We start from the raw sequence: 23,458 nt of genomic DNA, 5'->3' as shown, positions 1-23,458 counted from the left end.
ACAATACTTTTACATTATAGATTTTCAATATTTTCTTCACAAAGAGAAAAACTGTGTAAAAAAACCCTTAAAACCAAGGTCTTAAATTTTTTAAATCTAAGCACTGAATTTAACGCAATCTTAACAAGAAGACAAATTCATGGCTACAGTTTATTTTTTCTTCATTACAAAAAGAACAACCTGATTTCACAATGATATCCATTACTGACCCCTGTGATGTGATTGTTAACAGTTTAAATCTTTGAAATGTTAAGAATTATCGTCCAGCTCTTTGGCTTTGTTCAAACACAGCGCCTTCATTTGTATTAACATCACCAGTGCTTTTAAAAGCAACTTTCTCTCACTACTTACAATGAAAGGTGCGTATGGTCAGACGGTCAGTTATCACCTTTATAATAACTCAGAGTTTAGCTACGCTACACTACACTGCATCCTAATAGTATGGTAATATATCATTTAAAACAAAAGGTACGTTGATTAAGCACATGGAATGTTCAGTTATTTTCAAATGTAAATGAAGTCCAGAATGGCGATAATGGAACATACACCAAATTGCCAAAAGCGGGCTGTCTTTCCCCCTCTTCATGTTTTTGGTAGACTGCCACAAGCATTGTTAAGAGAGAATAACGAGGGTACACAGCTGGAACTGCTTTTAATAAGTAGCTTTTTTTTCATTTGAAGTGCCTTAATGACCAGATTAATGGAATCACAAAAGACTATCCCAAAATGACATTTACATAAAGACGTGAGGGGGAAAAAAAAAGAAATGGCACATGAATCCTTTTGACTTCTTGGATGTGGATTAGCGTGGCTGCTGGGGAAACCTACGGGAGGGGTTTGAAGTCACTTCAATGAGACTGTAGGACAGCGTAGGAGCTTTGAGTCATCTTCGGTGGACATCTGTTCATTCGCCATCGCATAGACATCCTTTCCACGGTGTGACACAAATTAATTTTTCCGCGGCGAGAGGGTTTAGTATATATGATACTGGTGTGAGAATCACTTTTCTAATTTATAAATTATTAGACATTTTACTACAAATAATTGTACAGTATAAAAATGTTATTTCATTACTAATAAACATCCTTTAGTGCTTTATTATTCAGATGTGAAACATAGAATGTGTCACAAGTTGTCTTCGCTGTGTCTTCTAAATGTATAAAGTCTATATATCTGTCTATATATAAGTCTCCAGGGAAAACTCAGCACTCCTCCAGCCCCATGAGGCAACTCAGAGATTCACTAAGTAATGCAGAGATCTACAAGGCTTTGGTATAATGGTGCAGATGCTCAGGACTGAGAGTTCATGTGGCCTCTCGCTTTCCTGATCCAGTGGAAATCTCCCTGTATGTTTAACATGGCAAGGCCTCTGTTTGCTCCCCTGCGTCCACAGCTCGAGGTGATAAGCACACTGGGACTTTGAGCAGCAGGTGGCCACCCGTTACTCTGGGCACATTTCTCTCAAACCACAGTCCCCTGGAGACTTGATCTCGAGATCTGAGATCTTTTATTTAGTTTCAGTTGTTACCGTTCAGAATATTGTGTTCTAAAGCACTGCGATAACTACAGCTCAGCTCGAATCAAATAGTCTGAGATCAGATGGCGGTTAGCAAATTATGACATAGACATCATCTATGAGCAGCTGTTAGGGGCCTGTAGTTTTGATGTAGTGTACATATACATCCACAGCTCAGCTCTTTTGAAATTCCACTGCTGAGCGTAATAAAAGTGATACCACTGTAATGCAGAGGAAAATAAATATACGGTATAATTATTCTATTTATACAAAAAAAAGAAATGGAGAAAATGAAATCTGATTCTCCAGAAGTTTTTTCCCCTCTCTTGCTCTGCATGAGTATGTGTGTGTGTGTGTGTGTGTGTGTGTGTGTGTGTGTGTGTGTGTGTGTGTGTGTGTGTGTTTGAGTCAGACGGTTGATTATCAAGGTTATATACAGTACTGTATGGACTGTTTTGGCCAGGTATCCTTGTCTGCTCCATTATTAAACTGAGGATGATGATTGGCCACACCTCAGGAGGAGGGAGATTGATCAGTTCCCACGCTGACCACATTAACAGACTCCTCAGACTGACCCTTGACCTGTAAAACCCGCCGTGTTCGATCGCAGCCTCCGGTGCCTGCCTTCATGTTATAGCAGCACGAAAACAATAAACAGTTGTAGTAACCTTTGCTACACTAGGAGCTGACCTGAGATCAGTTGTGTATTTTCTGCTAGAACAGCTGAGATAAGGTTTTACGGAAGGCTGATCTGTGATCTGTGACCTGTAACCTGTGTGTAAACCAGTTTATTCATGCAGAGGAACACTGTGTTGTGGTGTGAAATAAAACCATGGCTGCGATCATACAACAATGTTAGAATGACCAAGAGCAAACTGGTCAATGCCTGAAACTAATAAACTCTAAACCTTAAAAATCGTTTTATTTTGATAAATTTAATACATTATTACATAAATTATTCATATTACAGAGTAGCTGAGGTCAAATAAAACTTGAATATATTATTGTGTAATTTAATAAACATAACATTTAATTTTATAAGAGTAATTATAAATTAGTCTTCAGCTACATGGCTTTAGGAAAAACACACTGTTTTAGATACTAATATTAGCTCCATGGATCATTTAGATCCATAAGATTTAAAATGATATAATAATTTACACCTAGATAGCGACAGCAACAAAAACTAACCTAAAAATAAAAGGTAGATGATTATAAATACACGTGGTTTAAAAATATATTTAAAATATTGCATTTGTGTATAATATTTATTTTCTTTCTATTTACAGTTGTTTAGAGCTGCATAGGAAGACCACAGCTTTGGTGCACAGAGAAAAAGCAGATCTTTCTTTCTGTCTTTAAACTCCACAGATGAGTGCTGATCTCAACTGATGTTCCGCTATGACATGAGAGAAAAAAAAACAAAGCAACAATAATAAAAAATAAAATCACAGCCTCAGAGTCTCAGAGCTTAAAGCTAAGAAGCTATCAACTAATTATCAAAAACAGAGCAGAGTCTAATCAATTATTCAGCTGAACATTAGTCTCCTAATATACATGAAGTCAAGGGAGCAAGAGCTCCCTGAAGTACACACACACACACACACACACATACACAAACATACACACTCTGGTTCTCTACCCCCTTCAACCCCCAACCCCACCGCAACCCCCCACCTCCTGCCAAAGCGCAGTGAGAAAATAATGCTCTCCAAATTCAAAATGAGTTCTGTGCACTGCATCGACTGGCTATCGATCCACCGCTGGTGCTCAATCTACAACACACAAACACACACGCACTCCCACGCTCGGACTGACCGCCACATTTTCAGTGGATTTTATTTCCCATATAGTGTTTTCCCTCGATTTTTTCAATTTATGGGGGGGTCTTTATTGGCTATCGATATTTATTACTTTCGTGTGACACGTTGATGGACAGAAGGAAATGACTGCTGATTGGCTGGGGGAAGGGAATGACCGGGGACTGACTGGGAGTCTTGTATTATTCAGCTGGACAGTGTGAGTGCCAGCGTGATGGCTTTATGGATGTGAATCTCTACAAGGCTGCATACCTTTATCCTGTAGGATCCATCCCATGGTGTTCCTCTTTTACAATTGCAGTTTCTTAAGACAATCGAGATCCATTACTTATTAAGAATAAATGTCCCAGAAGCATACTTATGTATATGAAAATTATTCAAAACAGCATATAGAATACTTAAATACATGTCTATTTATCGGTAGACGGTATCTTATTCAATGCTGTGTAATGATACTTATCAGCTAAAAGTACTGAAAATTTACCACGTGCAGCTCCCCATATATATATATATATATATATATATATAAAGCTATAAATAAATATATAAAGCTTTATAGAGAGCTCACATTTTGTCTCACCATTTAAATTCTAACAGCTGACTCAAACTTGAAACCCTTGAACACATCATGCTCTTTTCCATTCTGTCTGTTTTGAACTTATATATTTTACTCCTACATTACTCCAGGCATCACTAACCCCCACCAACCCCCAATAACCCCCACCCTTTCATCCTCTCTGAGCGTTCGCCATAAAGCAAGAATGCTATTTTAATAACTGTATGTCTTGTGTATGGAAACATTTAAGAAAGTACTGTGCCAACTTCTCAGCTCCAACCCAAAAGACTGTAGCAGAGTGACTAAAAAAAATCAAGCAGTGATTTAAAACTCTATAATAAACAGGTGGCTTTGTCCTCTCTTTCTGTGGTCCCTGCAGCTCCTGGCTTGTCTTAACTCTGCATAACAGTGCACAGCTGAATCTCACATAGCATTCAGCAGAACACAAATCCAAGCTTGCACGCCAGTTAAATATAAGTGTAAACCTAAACCGCATGCCAGTCTTTCCGACCAGCACACTTATCTATTGTCTTTCGCCCCTTTCAGCACATCCAGAATAGATGGCAGAAAAAAAAGGCAAAAATAGACATCCAAGACAACTGCTGACAGACAAAGAGAGGCGTTGGACAGAAGCTCCCAGCCTCAGAAATGCACCTACTACAAGCTGGTAATTAATCAGTGAGGGGCACTGGAGAAAGAAAGTGGGACTTTAATTGGCAAAACTAAGAACCCTAAGTTCATGCCAAGAAATAGAGCCACCAGGTTTGATTTAACAGGTTTTTTACATCTAAGAAGAAAAAAAAGATACATTAATGATAGAAATGTGAACTATGTCTGTTTTATATAAGGCCCCAGTCCTAAAAGTTTTTATTCTTTTCATATTTTATAGCTTCATTTTCAAACCCGTCAGAAAGAACAGGTGTAAACGTATAGGGGCTTTGTGACTGTAGCGCACATTAGTGTGCCATATGTCAGGTGATATTTGGGTAGTTGGAGAAGGGACAAATTATCGAGACATTTGAGAGGCATTTTTATTGTCGCTCTCTTGAACTTTAGTCCAAAATAGCAGAGGTGCAGTGAGGCCACAGGGACCTTTGAACTCTACAGAAAAAATACATAGTGCAAGAATGTCATTATTTGCACAACACAGGTGAGATCAAGACAGCTTCTTGTTCAACTATTTTTGCAATTACAGTGGTCTTACATTTATTACATTTGGATATCGATTTTCTTAAATATATCCTCCTCACGCAGCCTTAATGAGACTGTGGCCTTGTGGGTCAAAGCAGTACTGCATAAACCTCTTAAAGAACAAATATGTACTTTAATAATCAATCAATCAATCAATCAATCAATCAATCTGAACCTGAAAATAAAACATTAAGACCTATTAAAATAAATAAATTGATTTTTCGAAATCACAACAATGAGATTCAGGAGCCTGAAAAAATAACCCATGTTTCTTTAGATGTTTATTTAAAATAAACTGGATGGAAGTTCACGACAAGGTTTTATCCCTCATCAAAGCAACAAGTGGAGGAGCAGACCCCTGTCTGCCCACTCTGGGGCATCCCTAGAGTCTCTCCAACAACCCTGCAGGGAGTTTGGACCCTAAATCTTTTCTTTTAACAAGTGCACACACTTCCTTCCTCCACTCGACCATGTCTCTGAGGCACGGTAGCAGCTTTCTGGGGATGAAGCGAGACACCCGAGCTGTGCTCAGCTGTTTCAGGGGACACCACAGTCAGGAGGTGAGCATCACACAGCTGACCACAACAATCAGTGAAGTATGTGTCATGACTATAGCAAGGAACAAAAAGCAAACCTGGAGTAAAGAGTTTAGGTAATAATAAATAATCTCTGCTGTCTGGCACTTTATTGTGTAGTGTACTGCAATTGTATTTAATTCAATCTGCTGCTCTAGAATTCATATATACAAATTTTGTCTAATGATTGCTTCCTCTCTCCTAATGAAGTATATAACCATAGAAACAGGATCAGCTAATCCATAAACGCAAAACTTGTAGTGAAATAAAAACTGAGCGAGAGAGAGAGAGAGAGAGAGAGAGAGAGAGAGAGAGAGAGAGATAGAGAAATATGTACAGGAGCATGCCTTACAAAAACTCACATGCCATTTCAAATTGTGGCTGCCGGTGAGCATGGGGATATCATCTATCAGTGGACAAATGTGGGATATGAGAACACTGCTCCTCAAATGAAATAATATATCTTTGAAAGCTTACGCCCGCGACCAGGCCCAAAGCCCATATATCAAGTCTGAATGCTTGGTGGATCCGGTCCAGGGGCCATTAACCTCCCACCTGTTTCCCCCCCTGTCCTTCAGCATGCACCCCTGCCCTTGGTGCCTTGTTCATCCACTCTACAGCCCCCAAACTACACTGTAAAGCAACACAAAGCCCTGCTGGGATAATTCAAATGCAATGGACCACGGACACGATTACAAATCTGTGGCTGCATGTACTGGGCTGTTTGTCACCGAATACCTGACTGACCTGCACCAAAAAGCTGTCACTGGATGATATTTGTGTGTGTGTGTGTGTGTGTGTGTGTGTGTGTGTGTGTGTGTGTGTGTGTGTGCACATATGGGTGTACATAAGGAGAATGGGGGTGATATAAATTGCCTTCAAGTTCACAGATCGCATCTGCAACGCCTTATTAATTCCTGTAGATATGGGCTCTGTTGGAAATTATAGTCTCTAACCCACACTCTTAAGATTGGACTGTCAGACATTGGGGAGAAAAAGGTGTTTGAGTGCGTTTTACAAAAGTAAATTCATGTAATATTAATGGACAGTGAAATCCATACAGTCGACTACCACTGTGGACATGCATTATTTAGACAAGACAAAAAATTCCAAAGGAAAAAAAAACAGGTAAGTGCGTTTATTTGCTGTTCTGATCGACACATGCGGTGAGTCAACTGTAATGGGCTACAATTCCACATCTGTTTACCTGCATTTACCTTTCATTTGGTTAAGTAATTCCTACTGGGTGTTATTAGGGCCTCATTTAAAGATCAGTAAAATACATGCACTGCTAATTACACCCCTTGAAATTAGATTTATTTCAAACATCTAGAGAGTGAGAATACCTTTTCTATTAGAACCTATTCCTATTATAGAGCTCTCAGCAGGTGAAAAATATGTGAATTAATGAGTGAGTCACACTGAACCCAGTGCTCCACACACTCTCTTCTCTGCTCTGCAGCTGCTTTTCCAATAAGGACAAACATTACGGTTGGGTACGACCTAGAGAACAAGGCCTTAATACACTCCTGCATGGCTTAACGCTGGGCCTGGTATTGTCATTCTCTTTACAGTGAAAAAAAAGAAAAAAAGAAGTTTTCTGGACTGTCCCTAAGCAGCCATGAACAGGTAAAAATAAATATGGGCAGCACATGTTGAGGAACTGTAAGCTTTGCATGGCTGACTTTTATCAGCTCAAAAGACTAAATATACACCTAAAGGGTTCATTCACGCCGTGATGAAATTTACCTTTAACACTACATGCTGTATTGGGAAAGAGGGACACACAGAAGAATAATGAAATGCATGGTGGATCTGTGTATTTTAGTCCTATTGTGTAGCGAGGAAAAGTGCAGCGCATGCATCCTATCTATTAAACAATGGCAGGGAGATCACAATGAAAAGGACAATCTCTCTGTGGACGTGAATCACTCCCCACATGTCAAATGCTAACAGCAGGGCCGGGAGAAGACAGGCACGCATGGGGCTGACAACAAGGAAAGAGTGCATCTGTTTCCCTCTCTCCACCTCTCTGTGCCCAGCTCACGCATTCACACACACACACACTGATAACTGAGTAACTCAGAACAACACACAGACCCACAAACACAGACTTGTACACCAATGCAGGAGGCTACACACACATACACACACACACACACACACTTGTACACCAATGCAGGAGGCTACACACATACACACACACACTCACACACACACACGTACATCAATGCAGGAGGCTACACACACATACACACACACACACACGTACACCAATGCAGGAGGCTACACACACATACACACACCCACCTCCACACACATACACATAGACACACACACACACACACACAAACACACATTAACTCTCACACACACACACACACACACACACACACACACACACACACACACACACACACCCGCACACACACCCCAAATATCTATTTTGTAGTAAACGTTGCTGTTTTCTTAATAAATGTGAACTGAATGAATGAACTGGAGTAAAAGTGTCCTGTATATCAATGACTAAACGAAATGTAAATGACATTCTGTTTATAATATATTGTCATGAAATGTATTCTTATAATGTTTTGTCAATCATAAAAATAACTCACAAGGCTCAAATTTGGTCTCAACTCAAAAAAATACAAATCTAAAATATTAGTTTAATAAATCTCTCAGTTTATCCTTCGTTATTGATCTTAAAGTATATTATAGAGTAACTACAGTGATGCCGAAGTGTTGAATGAAGGTGTGGGAGTTAAAGGTGTTAAAATTATGATGAAAATGTCAACTAAAACTCAGATCATGAACTCAGAGCACATCTGTAAACTCCTTATTATTATTATTATTATTATTATTATTATTATTATTATTATTATTATTATTATTATTATTATTATTATTATCAGAATTAAATTTTTTCCCCCAAATGTGTATGAACTAACCGCTGGAATATGTTCATCTGAACACAATAGGGAGCTCTATTTAGAGGGCCATTCATGCCAAAATATTTATGAGTGCTGTAACTAAGTCCACCTTATGGAAACTAAATCTTTAAACGTTTGGAGGACGTTTCACAGCCGACTCTATTACCAGGGAATTTCTTTTGTTCTTAGGAGGCTAATAATAGTGACGCAGATGAGGGTGTATTTATAGTGGCCTTGCAGTTCCCCAGATCCTCTGACAAGCCTCATATTCACTTGCATTTCCTCTGTTTATTAAACACTACCTGTGGCTTTGTCATTAGCATGCTCAAGAGGATGTTAAGCATCGAGTACAAACAAAAGTCAGTGACAGATTATTTTCCCGGAATGATTCAGATGAAACACCTACCGTTCTACTATCAGAGTGTCTAACAGAGTATATAACAGGGTGTATAACAGCGTGTATAACACAGTGTCTAACAGAGTGTCTAACAGTATATAACAGAGTGTATATCAGTGTGTCGAAGAGTGTAAAACAGTGTATAACAGAATGTCTAACAGAGTGTATATCAGTGTATAACAAAGTGTATAACAGAGTGTATAACAGACAGTGTTGTAATGTAACGGAGTACAAATACTTCGTTACTGTACTTAAGTAGAAATTTCACGTATCTGTACTTTACTTCGCTATTTAAATTTATGTCAACTTTCACTTTTACTCCACTACATTTCCTAGATAAAATGTATACTTTTACTCCGCTATATTTCCACTAAGCATCTTCGTTACTTGTTACTACAAAATAAAATCAGAAGAAATGTGTGCAACTGCAATAAGGGAGGTTTGGCGAATCACTCCTCCTAGATTACATTATGCTCCGCACGCTCTACGGAAAAGCACAGGCACAGCGTCAGGCTGTGTCAGCACAGCGTGCACGCGCAGTCAGAGCTGGAGGCGTTTATCTATAACGTTAATCAGCGGAAAGCCGCAAAGACGGCAACCAAAAGCAGTGAAATTTCACTATTCCTATTACCAGAGTTTATAGCACAAACAAAATATTAATGCTAACAATCCATTCAATACTAAATAAAAATAACATTTATTGATTTGGTCTTTGTCTTGTGAATATTTTTTTATTAATGACTGCATTCATTGGACACACTGTATGTAGAGAATGCACACATACATGAACTGATTTGATTCAAGACTGGCATCATTACAACATGCATAAAATTTTGGTGTCCACTTTTGCCATTTAATAATACCATAACTTTTGGCTTACTATGTAGTCATGTAATATATAATATAAAACTCTTCTTGTTTTAAATTTTCACTGAGGGCTAAACCCCCCTAAAGATGAAATCCTCTTATCCTCTTATGCCTACCGAAAATCACTGAAATTTTTTTACTTCAAATAGTTACGTACATTAAATATCAGAAAATTACTTTTGATACTTAAGTACAGTATATAACAGATACTTTAAGACTTTTACTTGAGTAATATTCTAAAAGGTAACTTTCACTTCTACCAAAGTCTTTTTCTAGTACGATACTTGTACTTTTACTCAAGTATTGCTTTCTAGTACTTTATACAACACTGATAACAGAGTGTCTATCAGAGTGTCTAACAGAGTGTATAACAGAGTGTATAACAGAGTGTATAATAACAGTGTATAACAGAGTGTATAATAACAGAGTGTATAAGAGAGTGTATAATAACAGAGTGTAAGAGTGTATAACAGAGTATATAAAGGCCATGAGATGTAAATGCCTTTCTTCCTGCGTTTGACAAAGTTTTTTTGTGAGAATTATTGTACTGTATATTTGACAAAACACAGAAAATACAACATTAATTATGCACACACACACACACACACACACACACACACACACACACTCACTGACATTTCAGTGGACGACGGCACTTTAAACTTTACTTTTACATTTTAAAAAATACCATTGTACATATTAATAAAATGATGTGATGAACAGTAAGATTTGTAAGATAATGTCATTATTAATTCCAGTTATTAATAATAATTGTATCCAAGACGTTTAAAACAGAAGTATAAATGAATTTAAAAACTCCTACAGTGTCACTCGTCCTCTGTGAATAGATAAAGTTGATGCCGTGAGACAAAAAAGTTGGATATTTCCTTCTCATGTTGTGTTTCATACAGTAAACATTTCTTTTGCACAATAAACTTTGCCACCTCGAGTAAAAATCCCTTCTAATTTGTCTGGATGGATATTAATGAATTAAATATTCAGCGACCGAAGAAATAATCATTTATAATCTGTAATGTATAATCTTCATTTAAATGTGACACAAGTATCAGTCAGGAAAATGCACATAGGAAATACATGGAAATATGAAGACATTAGACTTAGGGCAATTTTCATAAAACATTGCGGCATATAAATAAATGCTATGTGGTGGAGCTTGTCTTCTAATCAACACATCTCTACCAGTAAAGATGACCTTAACTCTGTGATTCTTTCAGGAAACCTGGCTCTGATCTGTTAGCAGGAGGCCACATCATCTTTTACTATGTAAAGCCTGTTGAAAAAGGGCTGGATCCTCTCATACACCCTTAATACTGTATCTACAAGCCTCAGGTCTTTGTGCTTAACAATAACTACAAGTATCCACTGATTAGTGTCAGGAGTAGGCTCTGAGACACAAGCAGGCTAGCCTTTTTTTTGGTGTGTGATTTAGTGAGGATATCTCACGAGTGTTTTGCTAATTACACCTCTGTGCTGTTCACTAATGTCAAATCCGACACCTACACCCGAGGACCTTTTAACAAGGACTGTGTGAAGTAATCATCCACAGTAAGAGTGTGGGCCTTTCAGCACGACACGAGGGTTATCCAGCACCACGAAAGGCAAAGTTCAACCTCAATTATCAGTATAATAGTATATAATAGCAATGAACCAAACACAATGCTAATCCATGCTGAATTGAGTCCAACGTGGAAGGGAACAGGCGATAGAGGACTAGCGCTAATAGCATTGTAAAGAGGGCGACCATTACATATCATTAAAAAAAGAAGATGCTTGAATCAGAACAGCAGCCACAAAAATAAAGTGCTGCACTGCAGTGATAAGTGTGGTTGCTTCAGTTAATGACCAGCTCCATACTGTATGTACGTATAAAAAAGATATACAAGGTAACAATAATAAAAAAAAAAAACACAAGGTATTATACAAAATACTAATAAATAATAAAGGAAATGTGACTACAAGGAAAGGACTATTTTTCAAATGTGTAAAACAGGCGTCTAAAATATGTTTTACTCCCAAGAGTGTAGTAAGAATTCACTAATTCACACTTATTTATTTTTTTATTTTCATATTTGGCTTAGTGTTCATCATCAACTGCAGAAACACAGCGAGTGAGAATGAAGTCAGTGGCTTTGGTTGTTTGCTTCATTCTGATTTTAAAAACAAGTCATTTGATTAAAATAAAACATGACCTACTGACATTTCTAAATTTATAGGAGCGTACATAAATGGAAAAGAGTTATTGTAGTAAATAAATATAAGCCTGTTAAAATTTCAAAGAACAAAGCATAAAACAGAATAACACAGAATAAAACCTCTGTGTCTTTTTCTTAATCATAGTTATACTACGCTATCTGACCTAACAACAGAATCAGCATGTTCAACTAGAGTGGGTCTAAACACACACAGAATAAACCTTGAATTAAATCCTTACACTCGACTCAGTCAGCACTTTATGTAAAAATATTATGACTGAGTGTTTACAGCTTAAGCCTAAACATTAAAAGATAATTATAGCTGGTAAAATGACAATGAAACCATTAAAACCTCTACAAAATGAACACTGAGTGCCTCAGCAATTGACTACATATTTAAAATATAGACATGTTTAAACATACATTTAGGAAAAGTGCTAATAACAAATATTTTCTTTATGTAAATTCATTATATTGCTGCAGGGAAACTCAGTGAATAAATGTTGCGGTATTATTGAGAAGTGAGATAAATTTAATCTCTAAAATGCTTTGGAGTTTTATACCGTGTGTATTTGTGGCTGCTTTAAAGGAAGTGGACTACAGACCACTGTGTTAAAAGGAAAGAAATATCAGAGCTCTGCCTACCTTCAACTCACGGAAGAAGATGCTGCTGCGTGCCCATTCGACGATAGAAAAGAGCGTCTGGTCGGCCATCTTGCACATGAGGCCAAAGGTGTTGAGCTTGTCATGCTTGCTGCGGCCGGCTTGCTCCTGCTGCAGGTAGGCCAGGATCTTGGCTTGCACTTGCGGCTCATCGGGCTCACACTTGAGCAGCTCAGCTACCAAGCGTGGGAATCCCGGCGCTTCGGCGTACGCGTAGCCCATCAACGATTCAGGCGAGCTGCCGTACGGCTCGGGGTATTCGCACTTGATGGCTCGGCTCTGGAAGTGCCCATAGGCCTGGTAGCCCTGCGGTGGCATGGCCATGCTGACGGGAGATGGGACAAAGGGGCTGCGGTCATAGTCAGAGCTGGACTGGTGATGCTGGTGATGTTGATGGTGTTGGTGGTGGTGGTGGTGGTGGTGGTGGTGGCTCAGTGCCAGCCCCTTGGAAGCTGAGTGGATGGTCTGGATAGCAGAGGAGATAGTGAGGTCAGCGGGAGCGGTCTGCATGCTGTGGTTCATGGATTCCAGCTTGAGGCCGCTTGCACGGATCAGTGCTTTCTTCTGCTGCTTTAGCGCACGGTCCCGCTTGTACATGGGGCCAAACTTGTTTCGACCACCGCGCATACGGTCCGCCCTCACAGCTTGTCCGGGTAGAGAAAAGAGAAAACAAATTATTTCATCTGTCTCAGGATTAAACAAATTATTAACACTAATAACTGTTTATAGACAATATTTACATTAATACTGCTTTTCATTACTGAAATGAAATGTTTATATACTTTAAAGATGCCAATATCCTGTGCAGTTCATCTTATAGACTAATAATATGTTCCAGTCCATTTTATAGGTGAAATCTCTTTAAGCAAATAAATGAAACAATGTGAAAACTTAGTCATAATTCAACACATGATCATACTACAGAATACAAAGAGTTCTCAAGGAGGAAAAGACACGCTCTACTCGAGTCTGTTCAACACACGTCAATTATTTACACTTCATTATTTCACTTTTAGGTCCCACACTATCAGCAGGTGAGAAGCTGGAGGATCTGCAACCACTTTTACAATTGAGACAAACATGAATAGGGAAAATTAACACACACACACACACACACACACACACACACACACACACACACACACACACACACACACACACACACACACACACACACACACACACACACACGCGCGCACACACACACACACACACACACACACACACACACCTAGACCTAACCAGTGTGCACTTAGTTGTCAGAACAGCTCTCTAATAACTGGAGAACACACGGCACAAGAGAAGCTGAAATTAATAAAATAATTAAAATAAAAAGCCAGCTGCCAGCTGATTTTAATGGGCTCTGTTGAAGCGGTGTGTGTGTACGCGCACGTGTGTGTCTGTGTGTGTGTGTGAGAGAGAGCCAGTAACAGTCCCTATGATGCCCCTAAAACTATATCCAGATTTTTTTTTAATTTTTTTACATATTTTAAGGTTTAATGTAACTGTTAAAAAATGCGTTTTATTGAGAAAAAACACAGCGGTGTTATTGTAGCAACGTAAAGTATTAATGACTGTGTGTAACTGGGAAATTAATGAGCTGTAAACTAATACTCGGCTCTTTTGGGAAATCACAATTAGATGTGAACCTACATGATTGTAGCTACTGTGCCCTGAAAACCTGGGCACCTAATTAAACAAGGTTATTTACATGCATGTCGTACACATTTCTTTGCTCTGTGAAAGACGTGGGGGTGTAAAAGGTTGCCTCATTTGTGTATTTCTGCAGCAGCTAACATTTAATCTATGTAATATGTATAAATCCCCATAAACTTACTCCTGTGAGCGCATATGGGTATCTTCTGCTTGTGTGCGCTTACTGTTTAAGTGTATTTGCCTGTGTGTGTATGTGTGTGGTGTGTGTGTGTGTGTGAGCCAGTGTAGCTGCTTATTGTCTGATTTATATGTGTTTAATATACAGGAGTATTAAAGGTAGTTTGAACGAGGCTCATTGTCTTATCACAGGCATACAAATGCTTCCCGGGGCTGGATCCTGACACACTGTTTGTCATGTCCACTCAGAGGGCGATGCTCTATGCACATACATGAATAGCTATGATACCAATGCATATGTAATGGGACAGTGCACTGCCTTCAGCGCTGAGAGCTGAGAGACGGGACTGCGTATTTTTCCCTCTCACTCCAGGGGCTCGTTCTGAATATCCACCCTCCCGTGTTGAGAGGCGCTTTGATTCATGGTGGTGCTTAATATGGATAACGGATGTTGATGAAACTGAAATCATTTTATGCTCCATTGTGCATGGCATTGCTTCCAAACTGAATGAATAAACACTTAGTTTAGCCTTTTCTACTGGCTTAACTTTCTCAGCAGCTACAAGGCAGAGGAAAAAAGTCTTGAAATCAAGGATGAGCCACGATAAACCTCCCTAAGAAACAGAACACCACGGCGTCTCTGTATATATTACATCTTTCCAGGCTTCATCAAGAACAGAAGAAGCTGCCATTGCTTATCAGTAATGATAATGTGACTTTGGTACAGACACATACAGACTGTTGTCAGCACTTACGGATATGGGCAAATTTCACTGAATAAAAACATTTGTTATCAGCTTTAAATAAACATTGTGTGGCTGAAGAGTTAAAAACACTCGGATATCGGCAGACATAATCATAGAATATTTATTTTAAACAACTCAACACCATCAGCTAGCTGTGATTCTGCAAGCAATGTTCATCTCCATCATTTAAAAGTAAAAGGAATCAACATCTGATTATTTTATGAAGAAAAAAGATAGATTTTTGCGGTGTGTAATAACAGACATGTTTGATAACATCTGGTATTTTTAGGGTATAAACATTATAACAAACAGTATTTTGGCAAAACTGTCGATTTATTAAAGAAAAGTTTTATAAATTTTATAGAACATTGTTGATTTTATTAGCGATTCCTTTTTCAGAAAGCAAAGTGTTGTGATGTAAAAGTGTCCTAGCTCTCATGTGTCTCGCTCACATCAGGGTGCAGCCTCAACACTGCTGCTCCAAATCACTACAGTATCAAATATCACTTGGATTCCAAACTATTAGCTCTTATTAAAGTTACAAAGCTACATATGTTTACACATTTTACATACACACAATGTAAACAGTTACAAGTCAACTGGTACCGTGTACAGGAAAGCTTTAGGCTCAAGCATGTGGACTGGACTTTGTTTAAGTTGGATAGTATAATAGCACTGGAGAGAATTTTTCTTACCTTCCAGCTTCATGCCGACGTTGAGGCACTTCTGGAAGCGGCAGTAAGGGCAGCGCTTACGCTGTGTCTTGTCTATCTGACAGCTCTGGTTCTCAATACATGTGTAGCGCTTGTTGTTCTGCACGGTGCGCTTGAAGAAGCCCTGCCGAGCAGGATGAATGAAGATGTCAAAAATCTGACCCCTGTGAATTTGTTAATGTGCTATTCGACCAAAGACAAATGGCACACACACACACAAACGCACGCACGCACGCACACACATGCTCGCACTCATTTTCATTTAGAGAGCGATACGGGGGGGAAATGCAGTCAAGGCCACACAAGTCGAAACATAAAAAGAGAGCACGAGGCCGACAAATGATCACCATCCAGGGCTTACTGTGTAAACGCAGATACATTCATGTGTTCTCACATACTCACACAAACTGACATGTGAACTCACAATGGCAAAAATAATCAGAAACAAAGTCAAAGGACAAAATATAAGTTATGCCCTGAATAACACCTGACAGAAATAAACACTGTAGTAAATATAAAGTATAATAAAACATCAGGCATGACAGGAAGAATCAGTGACACAGTGACACACAGCTTGTATTTCCCCCAAATTATTTCCAGATTATAGGTTTCGACTGAATGAATCCATAGTGCAGCACTGGCACGTCATTAAATACATTTATATTCAGGTGCAACTCCAAATGTAGATCATCTATAATTTCATCTATAAGTTTTGCAATGGATAGAAATGTGTATTTTTACATATGATATTTTTTCTTTCATAATTAAAGCAAATATTCACATTTGAGGATATATAACTTTCTTACCACAAGATCCCAAATAACTCTTTACAAATGTGAAGTCAAATATATGATGTCTAGAATTTACAGCAGCTGATGTACAAGATTCAAAACTGAATTTCCAGAATTAAGTTAAAAATTCCAAAAAATTAAAAATAAATTCCACACAGGAAAAAGCTTTAACTTATTCTAGTTTAGCATCATGAGAAGAGATTTTAAATCTTCACAGAGATGGTTGACACACACACACACACACACACACCCCTCAAAATGTGGTTCTGCATTTCTTCTTCAGTCTTTCAAACCTAGCTAAAAATACTATTGGCTCCACAGATAAAGTCACTGGCCCTCGTTTGTTTATCAGACCGCTTGCTCTTTATGCCTCTTTAAGCTCTGGTAAATCATTGATTATTTATTGTCCATGGATTAAAACACACCTATGTTAAATATGTTAGTAAAATAGGGATAATTAAAGCACAGCAGAAGCAAAGTGAATATTAAATATTAAATATATTAGTATATATAAAATATTAAATATATGTGTCTGTTACAACACATATCAGTGTTGTGATACCATGTCGATTTAATGCTGTTTGTCACGACATGGGAGAATAAAACAGACTTGTGTGACTGCACAGGAGAAAAAGAGTTCTCTCCATATGAACACTCTGTTTGGGCATCTGGATTTTAAAAGAGTTTATAATTGTTCTACATTCTGTTTCAAACTACTGAATAAGTGTATATATACTGTATAAGAACACACGATTGTTTTGTAAAAATACTAGACAGCCTTGTTGTTTTCTTAGAAACAGTTTGGTATTAAGACGATACATTAAAAAGGCATAATTTAAACAAACGAAGCATGTTGGACCTACTGATGTTGCAACAGTGAAGGGGATAATAATAATGTGTACTTTGACACAGAGCAATCTGTCCCTACACCGCACAGAAAAATCTATGTTGAATTATCAACCGATGTTTATGTGAAATTCTGTTAAATAAAGATGTAAAAAAGAATGCAGCAGGTAATAACTGAATGATGTAAAAATGAATCCCATGCTGCATGTGTTAATTCTGTACATTATACCAGTGTAAGAATCCAGTACTGAAGGGAACTAAGTGTTAATCCAATACAATCAATTCAGTGATTCTCTCTCTCTCTCTCTCTCTCTCTCTCTCTCTCTCTCTGTCTTTCTCTCTCAGTAATATCAGACTACTAGATTAGAAGATCATCTCAGCTCACCTTGCAGCTCTCACAGGTGAGCAGGCCGTAGTGATATCCGGATACTTTGTCTCCACACACGGGACACATCTCATCCAGGTCTTCATCGTAGGAGTAGTCCATCATTTTAAACTGAGGGGCTGCAGAGAGAAAGCATACACACAAACACAGAGCTTAGAGCTATCCTTTTCTCCATAAAGTCAGTTCTTATGAATTTGCTTGGCAAACGAGCTGAAAGTTCTTGCTCTATAGTTCTAAGCGCTTAAACACCCTACAGATGTGAAGACAAACACACTGTTGTGGAGAGAAAAGAGTTTGAGGGAAATCTGCGCAAAAAAAAAAACGGTGTTGTATAGTGTGGAGGATGGTGGCACACAGGGCAGACATCACTTTCAATCTTATTAATATTCATGAGCGCTCGTAAATTGGTCGGAGAAGCGCGCGCGTTGGAGAGGCGGCTTTAGCCGTCGGCCGAGCCAAAGCTCAACTGCACTTTAACTCCAGGCTCATGTGTGAAACTAATTAATCCGTTTACTCTAACATTTATCTTTCTTTTCCTCCTCTCTCTCTACAAGGGAGTTTGGTTATATTTTGGGTATTTGCGCTAATTATTATTTTTTTCGTGAACCCAACATTTAAAACTTTACACGATGCGTCTTATTATATTAAATTACATTATATTAAATTAAATTATATTAAATCATTTTAATATTTTAAATAACTAATAATAATTATGGTGATTTTATATTGTAATAAATATCAAACATTTTCTGTCATTATTAAAAAGAGGAGACTGAATAAATAAATTAAACAATTGAACATTTTCTATGACCAATAGATAAAAAAATAGCTGCTTTTATGTCCGAGCTTAATTACTTTACAGACTACAATCTATATAATATATTAATGATTACTAAACTGGGTGGATTTTATTGCTCGAGCTCGTTTAACTTCTGTATAATATGTGTTGATTTTTTTACACATTTTATACAGACTATATTTTATTGCGTGTAAAAGAAAATCGATTTTTTTGAAACGGCGAAAAAATACACGTTAATTGGAGTAAATTAATTAATTCATACAGTTTATTCTTTCTTAACCTGGAGCAGTTCTGCCTGCGCACGTGCACAGAAAACCCCAGTAAACTGTGTGTTATTATAATGACATGCGTTTAATTCGCCGTACCACAAATTGTTTGGATGCAACTATTTATAGCTCAAAAACTCTGTTAATCACGTTATGTAAATGACGTACAATTCTGTCAGTATTACTGGTGCTGAATTAATTAATTAATAGTCGGGTTACTGAGGAAAATCGCAGTATATACACACACGTCCCGACAATTAAATACAATAGAGAAAATATATCGATTTTTTGTTTGATGCAAAGTACAAAGTCAGTAGCTCAAAACTCAAATCATAAAGTTACCAACTTTTTTCAGTCCTAAATTTTACTCGTTTCTGAGCGTCAAAAAACAGTGAGCTCTCAATTTAGAGCTCAATTTTACGCTCAGTTTTATATTTTCTCTACATTTTTATTACAAAGCTTTAACTGAATGATTACCTGGATTTGAAGTTTAAGAGTCTTATATTACAATTACCATAAAAACCAAAAAACCAACAAACCAACCAATAATCGCAAAGATCTCCCAGTAAACACAGCAGTAATGGTTGGACTGATCTAAACACAGCAGTAATGGTTGGTCTGATCTAAAGACAGCAGTAATGCTTGGTCTGATCTAAGCTACATGCAGCCTGCGCTTCCACGTATTTATAAAGTCTCACTGACAGCCACGTGTCTCGGTGCTGTGTTGGGCAACAAAGTAAAATAAAATCAAGCCAGGTCGTTTAAGAATGAGCCCTTACCTTGCATGTTTGCGGGAATGTGGCCCTGCTCCCCATGCGACCGAGAGAGTCCCAGGCACTCTGACTCGACTTTGGGCAGCATGACAGTTTCACTAAAATGAAGAAGAGACGCCGCTCTGTCCGGCGACCCACCTGGACCCAGAACAACACCAGAGATGCTCACTCACACTCTCACACTCACCCTCTCACACCCACACACTCACACACACACACGCACACACACACCAAGCTTCGGAAATCCCTCGTGGTATGTAGCCTGTGACTACAGATGACAGCGGCAAAGCCAACCGACGTTGTTCATGTTGCCTGCCGTTGTGCCACCTGAGCTACTGCAGGCCTGCAGGCAGCGTGTGCTGGAGTTACAGACCTGAATGCGCGCAACAGCACCGAGACGAAGCGCACAGGGATTTGTAATTTAAAAGAAACGCACTGAGCAACGTCTCAACCCTCATCAGTAAAGAAAAACCAACAGTGCACCTAAGAGATTTCTTTTTGCTATTCTATTAGTGAACTGTCACAACTTTACGCTTTGCGGTGCGTCACCGTGCTCTCCGTACGCGCAGCCTACGCGGACACACAGTGAAGTTCAAACCTCTCCTCGCCGCTTTGTTTACGTCGCATCTACACGCCATTCACCAATCAGCGGCGCGCTCACGGAGTGACATCACACATCCTGTCCAATGATCTGCGAGGAACTGAGGCTCTTTGCGCTGGAACACCGCCCCTCCTCTCTCTCTACCCGGATCACAGCTGTTTAACGCCACTAATGACGGACCTGTAAAGCGCCTGTAGGTCCTGAAGCACAACGTTATGAGATGAAGCTTCTATAAACACCTTCTCCAGGGGCTACGTGAGTCACAGCAGGCCTTATTATTCTCTTATTATACTGTATGTACGATGTGTCCCATGACACGAGGCACTAATTTGTTAATTCGAGGAATTAATTTTACAGCTATATAAAAAATAGTAATCATTATTTTATTGTTTCTTTTCTTCACTGACTCTTGTAGCAAGTGTTATACTGCTAAGAACTTATCCTTGACCTATAGGATATCTGTACAGTCTATAATGAATCGGTTTACGCAAATTATCCATTTAAAACTAAGTTTGTAAAATTATCTACTATTAATTGCGCATTTTTGCATTGATTCAAAAATATAAATATAATTCTGATTTTGGAACATAAAATTGTGACTATAACATTATAATTATTTTTATGTTTTAACAGCATTATGTTTCATTAGTGAAGTGTAAAACCACAGTGTACAACAATAAACACACAGTGTGTTAAAGAGTGAACCTTAATATTCTGGGGTTATTGCTAAAGCCCAATGATGTCAAAATACACACAGTACCATCTCCTCTGCTCTCTCTCTCTCTCTCTCTCTCTCTCTCTCTCTCTCTCTCTTACACACACACACACACACACACACACACACACACACACACACACACACACACACACACACACACACACACACAAACCTTTACTCCGATTTTACAAAACTTAACTCCGATTTTATAAAAGATTTTATTTATTCACTCATGGAAGTGAACAAAAATGTTATTACTAGTTTTAAAACTTCTGAATTCATTTGACCCTATTTAAAACTATAGAGATAACGACAACAAGAGCAACAACAACAAGAACAATAATAATAATAATAACAGTAATAGAAATAATAATAACAATTACTGTTATTATTATTACTATTATTATTGTTCTTATTATAGTTGTTGTTGTTATAGTAGTAGTAGTAGAAGAAGGAGAATAAGAAGAAGAAGAATAAGAAGAAGAAGAAGGAGAAGAAAGAAGTACTAGTGTAAGTATTATGATTCACTGCTAGTAAAAACCACGATTTATTTTACGTCCCAAATACAAATGACTATATTAACGAATTATTATTATTATTATTATTATTATTATTATTATTATTATTATTATTATTATTATTATTATTATTTTAGAATAACAATATTATATATTATATATAGGAATATATAATATATAGGAACAATAATATAGAGCAATAATTTTAAAAACGCTATCACTATAGCAATTATATAGACTATAGTATAAACAAACAAACAAACAAACAAACAAACAAATAAATACATAAATAAATCTTCTGCACTTTGAGGTTATTTTAAATATGATTTTTAAAATATATGACCTCATTGCGCGCCATTGCATATTCAGTGGATTGTTGCTTTATGATCAAGGTGCAGTATCTTGAAGGCTAAATGATGAGGTCACCACCTTAGGCCTCATTTCACGTGGTTGCAGGAATGTTAATATAAAGTATACCGTCAATTAACGGATTTTTAAAACATTTTTTTCTCGGATAAACTATAGCTTACTTACCTAAACATAGCACATCTTCACAGGAGTCACTTTGTCCTTCTTCTCCCTCAGAACTCGAAGACATAGCAAACTGGATCATTTATTCGTTGAAAAATACGCACTCTTCAGTGTTTGTTGTTAATTTTTTAAATAAATTAAGAACTTTTGATCATTTTCTATACTTTTTCTTTCACTAGTTCTGGGGTTGTCAGAGCTTTAGGGTTGAATGTGCACTGTGCGTAACGGACAGCCCGCATCTCTCCACATGCGCCACGCGCCTCGCTCGCCTCGGTGACCCGCGTTCAAGAACCTGCAGTTGGGTCTCACCGTTTCCCAAACGCCGAGGTACCATTGGGCCGCCTGTGTCACGTGGCCACGCACGGTGTAATTACAGCCAGTTATAAAGTGACACAGTGGTAGATAAGCACGAGCTGACGGATTGTACTAAAGGAATGATTAACAGGGGAAAGGAGGGAGTGGGTGAGCTGAGATCGCTATACAGCCGAAAAAGACGGTAAAGTCAAGATCAAAAGGACGCATCCACATGTTGATAAAGCATGTAAACTGTCTAACTTTGAACTGTTTCAGCAAACATTCTGAGTCAAGTTTCCCAAAATCATCACAGCAGAAAGATCGTTAAATTGTAGAGCAATCATCATATGTGGCCCTGGGGATTTGTTCTCATTCAGCTACAACAGCTTTATTGAGATCAGACAGGGCGGTCTGTATATTTTGTACATTGAATATCTGTATATCTGTATTTGTACATCTGAACATTTGTGTGCTTTCAAGTTTGTGGGCCGTAAATTTATTTATTTATTTATTTATTTATTTATTTATTTATTTATTTAATGGGAGAGACCCACATGTGGGTGTGATAATCTGGTGTCCACAAACGTTTGGCCATATAGTGTATTTTCCTAGTTGTATGTATGAAGTCATAGTAAGATATTGCTGTGTTGTATGTTATCTTCTTATAATTTTTTCTCATTGGATCTTTTCATAAATCAGTACATTTCTACTGTCATTTTAAAATACAAATACACCACTCCAGTTTTGGCTCAGATGGAATGAGTGGCCCAGTAAACACAGGCCTGTTGACAGAGGCGAGAGAACCTAATGACACTGGCGGCTACAATGCCAAAAGAGCATGACCATTCTGACTGCTATAAGTGGATGTGAACTGATAACAGGAGAGTACCTGAGAGCTCTTTGCTTACCAAAAGGA

At 38.0% G+C, this 23,458-nt stretch overlaps 1 protein-coding gene across 3 annotated transcripts in view; it reads right to left on the bottom strand.

Moving 5' to 3' along the window:
- Positions 1-22,535, bottom strand: part of nr5a2 (nuclear receptor subfamily 5, group A, member 2) — a 41,728-nt gene extending 19,193 nt beyond the window's left edge. Inside the window, exons 1-5 of one of the 3 annotated variants that reach the window (XM_060876765.1) lie at positions 22,252-22,535; positions 19,887-20,018; positions 18,043-18,161; positions 16,003-16,144; positions 12,711-13,372 (exon numbers count right to left, since the gene is read on the bottom strand). In XM_060876765.1, coding sequence (XP_060732748.1) covers positions 12,711-13,372; positions 16,003-16,144; positions 18,043-18,161; positions 19,887-20,018; positions 22,252-22,330 — 1,134 coding nt within the window. In that variant the 5' untranslated portion in view covers positions 22,331-22,535. Of the gene's footprint in view, positions 1-12,710; positions 13,373-16,002; positions 16,145-18,042; positions 18,162-19,886; positions 20,019-20,111; positions 20,538-22,251 lie in introns of those variants that run through there. The other 2 variants (XM_060876773.1, XM_060876780.1) reach the window with 2 other exon arrangements.
- Positions 22,536-23,458: the final 923 nt, after the last annotated feature.

Source organism: Tachysurus vachellii, chromosome 1, assembly GCF_030014155.1.
Source record: "Tachysurus vachellii isolate PV-2020 chromosome 1, HZAU_Pvac_v1, whole genome shotgun sequence".
Taxonomy (NCBI): Eukaryota; Metazoa; Chordata; class Actinopteri; order Siluriformes; family Bagridae; genus Tachysurus; species Tachysurus vachellii.
This window is presented reverse-complemented; position numbering and strand designations above follow the sequence as displayed.